Source organism: Jaculus jaculus, chromosome 5 (assembly GCF_020740685.1).
Source record: "Jaculus jaculus isolate mJacJac1 chromosome 5, mJacJac1.mat.Y.cur, whole genome shotgun sequence".
In the NCBI taxonomy this organism is placed as follows: domain Eukaryota; kingdom Metazoa; phylum Chordata; class Mammalia; order Rodentia; family Dipodidae; genus Jaculus; species Jaculus jaculus.
In genome coordinates, this window is record NC_059106.1 from 94,581,992 (window position 1) to 94,591,024 (window position 9,033).

A 9,033-nucleotide genomic window follows, 5' to 3' on the forward strand; every position below is an offset into this window, starting at 1 on the left:
CAAAGGATAAAGGTTCAATTCCCCAGTACCCATGTTAGCTAGATGCACAAGGGAATGCACATATTTGGAGTTCATTTTCAGTGGCCAGAGACCCTGGCACGCCCACTCTCTCTCTTTCTCTCTCTCTCTCTTTCCCTCTTTCTCTCTTTCCCTCTTTCTCTGTCAAATAAATAAATAAATATAAAACAAAATATTACAAAGTGACTAGTGCTGCCCTTATCATTTTATGAAATTCATGTATATTTGATATTAAAAATGGATGAGAATATGAGGGAATAAAGGGTAAGCCAATTCTAACTTTAAAGGGAGAAATAATATCCACACAAAGCTTTGCACAGGAATGTTTATTCCCATTTTATGCATAAATACCCAAACTGGAAGCACCCAAGGTATCCTTCGACATTTAACTGGATAAGAAAAAATGTTGATATATTTTACAATGTAACAGAAAGGTATAAATTATTAATTTGCACACCATCTGTGATTCTTTTTTTTTAAAATATTTTTTTGTTCATTATTTATGTATTTATTTGAGAGCGACAGACACAGGGAGAAAGACAGATAGAGGGAGAGAGATAGAATGGGCACGCCAGGGCTTCCAGCCACTGCAAACGAACTCCAGACGAGTGCGCCCCCTTGTGCATCTGGCTAACGTGGGACCTGGGGAACGAAGCCTTGAACCGGGGTCCCTAGGCTTCACAGGCAAGCACTTAACCGCTAAGCCATCTCTCCAGCCCGACCATCTGTGATTCTTGCATGTATGTCAGCAAGTGAAAGAAGCCAGACTATTAGAGTTTATACTGAATTATTTCACTTATATCACATTTCAGAAAGGAAAAATATAAAGAAACAGATCAGTGGATGCCAACGTCTATGCTGGGTAGAGCTAAGTAGGTGAAAAACATAGAGATCTTTGTGTACTTCACCACAGGAGTGATTTTGTGTCACTGTGTATTGCTCAAAACCAACAGATGTGCTTTAACAGCCCAAAGTGCATACCCTAAAACAATTCAAGGATTGATTGTAGGACAGAATGCAGACTGAGTTGAAAGTGTTGCTCCATATTGAAAACATATGACACTTCCTGAAAGGATAAGGATGTTAACTAAGTAGCTCTGGAAATGACTTATCAGTTGAAAAATAATGACATGAGCATTGTGCAATAGTTGGTCAGGTTATTTCCTACATACACAAAAGTTTTCAATTCTGCAAGTGCTGATCATTATGGAATAGGCCAGTTTCAGGCTTGTACAGAACGGACAAAAACTGAAAGTTTTCTTATGTAAATCCCAGTCACAGCAATCAAATGCCATCCAAAGTAAAAAAAAAAAAAAAAGCCATCCAAAGTGCCCATGGTATTTAAAAACACAAAGGTCCCACCAAACACTATTAGAAAAAATAAATTCAGCATATTTGCAGGTTATGTAACCAATATGCAAAAATTCAGAGTGTTGCCAGATGTCAATAGCCAATTATCTGAGATACAAATTAAGAAAGCAACCCATTATCATTAGAAAAGATAGATACCAAATGAAATTTATGTTTTCTATTTGTTGAGACTTGTTTTGTAGGCCATAATGTGGTCTAACTGGGAGGATATGTGATGTGCTAAAGAGAACAATGTATATCTACCCCCTACTGGATGAGTTGCCCAGTTTGTTTCTGTTGGGTCCATGTGGACCAGGATGAGCTTTGTGAGATTTTGGCCTTATTTCCTGGTGAGTAATTTGTACACTAATGGGAGTAGGATTTTTAAAAATTTATTAACTTATTTGAGAGAGAGAGAGAGACAAAGCAAGAGAGAGGCAGATAGAAGAGGATGGGCACAGCAGGGCCTCCAGCCACTGCAAATGAACTCCAGATACATGTGCCACCTTGTACTTCTGGCTTACCTGGGTACTAGGGAATTGAACCTGGGTCCTTAGGCTTCACAGCAAGCTCGTTAAGTGCTAAGCCATCTCTCCATCCCAGGGGAACAGGATGTTTAATATCCCCAGTTATTATTATTGTCACATTTCCTGATGGTTTACTTGTATACCATTAATTCATAGATACACAATGAAACACTGCTCACTCTCCTTTAAAGGAGAATGAAGTCCTACTATTTACTTTTTATTTATTTAAGACATGGGTATAACTGGTTATCATCATGCTAATTGAAATAATACTGGAAAAGAAAGACAACTGGGCTGGAGAGATGGCTTAGCAGTTAAGCGCTTGCCTGTGAAGCCTAAGGACCCTGGTTTGAAGCTCGATTCCCCAGGACCCACGTTAGCCAGATGTACAAGGGGGCACACATCTGGAGTTTGTTTGCAGTGGCTGGAGACCCTGGCATGCCCATTCTCCCTCCCTCTCTCTCTCTCTCTCCCTCTCTCTCTCTCTCTCTCCACCCCCCGTCACTTTCAAATAAATAAATAAATAATAAATTAATTTTTTTTATAAAAAGAAAGACAACTGCCACATAATCTCACTCATGTGCACAATGAATGTAAAGATGCTGAGTTCATAAAATTTGAGGGTATAATGGTATGGCTGTTGCCAAAATCTATGGAGAATAAGGAGCAAGAGATGGACCTAGGTTGAGCAATGGTTACTAAATTGTGGATAGTTGCAAATAAGAGGACACAGTGTGTTATTGCACAGTAGAGTGGATATAATCAACAATATTATACTATGTGTTTCAAACAGCTAGAGAAAAGAGTTTGGATATATTCACAGATGATATATATTTTAGGAGACAAATAATCTGGTTTTAAAATTATACAATATATCCATATATTTAGGCATCAGATGTAACTTTATAAATAGGCTTAAAAAGTTGATCTCGTAGAAGAAGGGAGTAGAATGAGGTTCATTAAACAATAGAAAAGATAGAGCAGTTGGATACCCCCATAACATCTGCAGGCACATCCTGCCTAACTAGTCAGAAGAACACAGAGTCCATAGCTTGTAGGATTGTTGATGACTTTCCCCCTCCAAAAATAAAATCCAAAAAACCTTTCATTGATATTCTAGAAACCAGAAAGCTAGACAGCAGGGAGGAAACTTCCAGATCATTGGAGCCAGGTTTCTGCATGTCCTACACCTAATGTATGTGGGATTTTATCAATAGGGACTTAACATCTAGTTATGAGCAAACAAGAGCAATGACAATAATTGATGTTGCTTTCAGAGCCTCTGACAGCTACCTCATCAACAACCTAGCTGGAGGTATCTCAGCCCTGGCACTGGTATTTTGTTTTATTTTTTAATACTTTATTTTATTTATTTATTTGAGAGAGAGAAAGAGGCACAGATAAGGTGAGAGGGAAGAATGGGCATGCCAGAGCATCCAGTCATTGCAAACAAATTCCAGATGCATGCACCCCCCTTGTGCATCTGGTTTACATGGGTCCTGCTAAGCCATCTCTCCAGCCTGGCCTATGGCTTCCGGGAGCAGCTTTATACACACATGTAGGGGATCTCTGTTTACACAGCTTTTTAAAGTGTGTATTTTTTAGTTGGTTTACCAAGTTGTAAGTTTCCACATGCTTATTGACATATCCTTAGTTTTGGTTCATCTTCCCACCATCCCTTTCTCTCATCACCCTGCTCCTATCCTTGCTAAACCTTTCCCTCACATTATCTTCCTTTCCTAATTTCATGTACCATGTTTTCTTTTATCCCCATAAAGCCCCTCATGGCCTTTTTCTAGATTCCTGGCCTCTATAGACACTCATTTTGATTTATACCCACTAATCCAGAAATTCAAAGCTGGGATCCTTGTATGAGAGAATATGTAGCATTTGTTACCACACTCACTATGATCTTTTCCAATTACATCCATTTCCTACAAATTTCATAATTTCATTTTTCTTTATATCTGAATGAAACTCCATTATGTCTATATAAACACATCTTCATAATTCAGTCATCATTTGATGGAGATCTGAGTCAATTCCCTTTCCTAGTCCTTGGGGATAGAGCAGCTAAGTATCAATGTATGTTGCCACAGACTGGTCCTGCTTGCAGCTTCAATCACAGAAGTTTCTTTATGCAAAAGGAAGAGATGCATAGCTGACAAAGTTATCAAGAATAAATTACTGGTGTGTGCTCAAACATAAACAAAACATCCAAACCACACCCTCTAAGACTCATGAACTTCCCAGAATAGGGGTCAGGAAAAATATAAGAGCAGAAGGATAGAAAGTGTGGCTGAAGTAGGTTGTCTTCTGGATAAGACATGACTATTACACTCATGAGTTCCTACTCAGTGGTTTCCTGGAGAAGATTGAGTCTGTCAATATTTCATCATTTATGGAGGAGGGTATCATGAGATCCCATACCTCCAGAATAGCTAGTGGCAACTGATGATTTCTGGGGGAGGAAGAGGCATGTCCTTCAGCAATGTAGCCACTTGAGTCTTGCCTATTCATAAATAACCTCTCATCTATGGTCATTAAATGGCCTTAATTTAACTCAGTGGGTCAAAGATAAAGCATGAAAGTAGAATGGCAATTAAATGAGAAGAAGAAAGGTTTAGTTTGAGTAGATGGGATGACAGCATAATTAAAGAAGAGTTAAATCAAAATGCATTGACTATACATATGAAGCATCAAAAATACAAACATTGTATATGAAATATTTCCATTGTACTATCTGCAATGTACTAAGTACTTAAAATGTTTAAAAAGTTATTTGTAGATCATTAAAACTAATTGAGTAACATAGCTATTAAGTAATCTCTATAAACTAGTTCCCAGCTTATTCCAATACACTGTTTCTGACAATATGATTAATCTTGACTTCTTTTCCTTTCATTCCTTTACATGAGGGCAGGGTAAAGAAAATCAGTAACATTCCTACAACCCAGTATAGCCCTCAAGCTACTTCAGAGACGATGAGACATTTTCTGAGAGGTGGGGACAGGATAGGTGCATTGGCTAGGTACCTACTCTAAAACTCAGTTGTATGTAGATCTTAATTTATTTAACCATCAAAACCATTTTATGAGGGAATATTACTATCCTTTCTTTTCAGATGAAAAATTAAGACTTATGGACTTTGGTGTCAAGCTTTGGTAGTTTGAATATAAAATGCCTCCACTGACTCATACATTTGAATAGATGATCTGATCCCCTTTGGGTACTACTATTTGGGAGAGCCTTTAGGAGGTTGAGCCTTGCTGGAGGAGGTGTCACTGGTAGCAGACCATGGAATGTTATAATCTTGTCCCACCTGGTATGTTTGAACTCGTTTCTCCCTGCTGATGTGAAGATGTGATACCAGCTGTCTGCTCATGCCATGTTTTTTTCTACCAGAATGGACACTTCACCCTTCAAACTATAAGCAAAAATAAACCCTTTCCTTCCATAACTTGTTTCTGGCTGTATATTTTTTTTTCCAGCAATGAACAAATAACTGATACAGAATGCTGCTAAACACTTTCAATCAGTAGTTATATGAATTTGGGCCAGTAATTTTACAGCTTTGCTGAAATTGATGAAAATAATGCCTGTTGAAACTTAGTTATGGTAGATACCTATTAAATAGTGAACCACCTTTCCTGAGACAGTGAGGTCACAGTGCCTGAACTCTTTCTGCCTCACTCAGAAACTTGTGCTCTTTACCTTCACAGGCTCCTTGCAGTTGAAAGCTGCCTTGTGTGAGTTTAGGCATTTGTATGCAGTGGAGAGCTAGAAATAGAGTATTTATTTATTGATTGGCTTTTATTTTAAATAACTTTATAAAGACTGTCATCTATTAAAGATTCAATTGAAATGATTAGTCTATAGACATTTATGGATGCATGACATACAAAACAGATTAACCTCTCTCATATTTTACATGGCACAGGCACTGAAAACCAAGTCTGATGCAATACATCTCCTTTGTGCTTTTAATCATAACAACTACCAAATGGCTTCTTTTTTGCATGTGATAACATCATAATGGAAAACTAAATCAATAGTATATTTCTCAATCTAATTATATGTCTTACATTTCTAAATCAGTTTTATTGAAATACAATAAGTGGCAGTGTGGAAATTAGAAGAAGCTAGCAACTAGCACTTTCAAACAGTACTGTTAGTGACAGGAGTAGAAGTCTAACCCTGCCTTTCTCTGTGAAGAATGTCTCCGATTGTGACTGTGCAATAGAAAGCCAAAAATGGGTTGGGGGCTTAGCCAAACACACAATCTTTCTCAGTACTTTTATGGGACAAACTAAGATTGCATTAATGCAACACTATGTAACACTATGTAAGGAGAACAGAAGTTGCATCCTCAGCTACATGCAAAGTGTCCCCTCTCCCTTCTTAGGACACAGAATTTGTATAGACCTTTCAGCAGGTACTTACTTTTTAAACTTCACAAGGATAGGGTTTCTAATTTGCTAATCTTAACTGAGTGTACAAAGGAAGAACTTTTACATTTAGTAAATATAATTAAACTTATTATTACTTTGGAGAAATATGTTAAAGCTTGCTTTATTCCACAAACCAGAATAAGTTCATACTAACAAATAGTAAATGGAAGGAAGGGAAAGAAATATGAGGAATAAGATGAGGACGTTAGAGAGAAAAAATAGTAGAAAATGGAAATTAGTTCTCTCTGTCCTACCTAGAAATGGGGTAGGTATTTTGTCTTTAATTTTCTCATTCTTTTAATAAGAATTTATTGGCCAGCTACCACATGCTAAGTGGTTGGTTAAACTCACAGCATGGGCCAAGTTTTGGGTATGTGAACACCATAGGAGTCCCTCAGATTGTTATAATATTAACACAAGTTCACATTTCTTTATCATATCATCCCCATCTCCATGCACTAACTTCACAAGTTTCACTTAGTAAATATCCCAACATAATCTATTTTCAAAACCTTTTTGTACATCAGTTCCTATTAGGAATGCACAAACAGGGGCTGGTGTTACGGAGCCCTGAGGGAAGCCTGTGTAAAAAGGAAGCATCTGCATGTAAAGAAAAGGACGCTGCCTTTGCTATGGTGCTGTACCTGTGTCCTGGCTTACAAGTTATGCCTGAGTGCTCATCTGCACTCACACTGTCTGTCCTTCTGCCTGGGACGGCAAACCCCTGGAGGTTGGTGCACCACATCTGTTCGCTTCATTGTGACCAATGTCAGAATGCAGCATTCACAAAGACACTTTTAGAATCTGACAATGATAAAGAAAAGGAACTCAGAGGCAGCATCTGTGGGACTGTGGAGGACATGCCCTATGTATCCACCTTCTCTGGTCAACCAGGTTCCATGTCACAAGTGCGGCACTGCATGGCCAGCTGCAGGAAGCAGGGCCCAGGATCTTTTGGTTTATATGTGTTCCCACAGGAATACAAATGTGCTTCTCCCACAGGAGACATTATGTGATGGAGGATAAAAGACAGAAAGAGTTTGAGCTTCTTAGGACAGTCCAGCATGCTCAGTCTGAACAACATTTGAGTAATCATCTAGTGCTGAAAAGGGTGAGATTTCTGATGCTTTGCGGTAGGGAAGAGTCATTTATTCTCTCCACTGAGCAACAAATCATGTTGATAGTCCATTGCATTGCAGCATGAAAAGAATCTTTGCAGTTATTTTGGGGATACTAAAAAGAATTTAGCCAAAGCTTATTTTTTTCTAACAAATAGTTTAATATGATATCGCCAATACATGAGCAGAACAATTTCCAGCTGAACAATTGCTAATTTCATTCAAAGCATCTTGACCTCAAAATTGTTGTAAATCAATGTTCATAAATATCATGATTGTTTAGAATTATACCAACACTGGTAACTTTCCCCTGAGGAAAAAAAAATTTGTCTCTAGTATAATTAGTTTTTTTAAATTATTTGACCATTTTATACTTAACAGGCTGTAATACATAATGGTGTCTATATAAAGAAGCAGAAATAACTAATTACAATGAACATTGACTTACTAGGAATATGTATTTTAGATAAATTCCTTTAATCTTGGCAGAAAATAAAAGGTGAGGTCCAGAAAAATCTAATGTTCTTACTTGCTCAATTTTGCCCAGCTAGTATTTTTGTCCAGTAGTGGTTCTTGTATTTAAAGTCAGCTTGGGCTTTCAGATCTGCCATCTGCGGTGGCCGCCGCCGAGATGCAGATTTTCGTGAAAACCCTTACGGGGAAGACCATCACGCTCGAGGTTGAACCCTCGGACACTATAGAAAATGTAAAGGCCAAGATCCAGGATAAGGAAGGAATTCCTCCTGATCAGCAGAGATTGATCTTTGCTGGAAAGCAACTGGAAGATGGGCGTACTTTGTCTGACTACAATATTCAAAAGAAGTCCACCCTTCATCTTGTACTGAGACTTCGTGGTGGTGCTAAAAAAAGGAAGAAGAAGTCTTACACCACTCCCAAGAAAAATAAGCACAAGAGAAAGAAGGTTAAGTTGGCTGTCCTGAAATATTATAAGGTGGACAAAAATGGTAAAATTAGTCACCTTCATCGAGAGTGTCCTTCTGATGAGTGTGGGGCTGGGGTTTTTATGGCCAGCCATTTTGACAGGCATTACTGTGGCAAGTGTTGTCTGACTTACTGCTTCAACAAACCAGAAGACAAATAATTGTGTATGAGTTAATAAAAGTCTCAGACTTAAAAAAAATAAAAATAAAAAATAAAGTCAGCTTGGGGCTGGAGAGACAAGCTGGTTAAGCGCTTGCCTGTGAAGCATAAGGACCTCCCCCACCCCAGTTCTAAGCTAGATTCCCCAGGACCTACAAGGGGGGCACATACATCTGGAGTTCGTTTGCAGTGGCTGGAGGCCCTGGCACGCCCATCCTCTCTCTCTGCCTCTCGCTCTCTCTGTCTCTCGCTCTCAAATAAATAAATAAAAGTAAACAAAAAAAAAATAAAGTCAGCTTGAATTCCCTGATTTGCCATTATTATAGAATACTGGGAATTCAATTATTTGTAGATGGATGATAGATACATGGATAGATAGATAGATAGATACAAAGATAGATAGATGATAGATAGATAGATAGATAGATAGATAGATAGATGATAGATAAATAGATAGATAGATAGATA

The 9,033-nt window shown here is 38.1% G+C and overlaps 1 protein-coding gene across 1 annotated transcript; it reads left to right on the plus strand.

The window, feature by feature from the left end:
* Positions 1-8,055: 8,055 nt before the first annotated feature.
* On the plus strand, positions 8,056-8,612 carry LOC101617828 (ubiquitin-40S ribosomal protein S27a-like). The gene has a single exon (XM_045149728.1). It carries the CDS (start codon positions 8,096-8,098, stop codon positions 8,564-8,566), a length of 471 nt encoding a protein of 156 aa, XP_045005663.1. The 5' UTR covers positions 8,056-8,095; the 3' UTR covers positions 8,567-8,612.
* Positions 8,613-9,033: the final 421 nt, after the last annotated feature.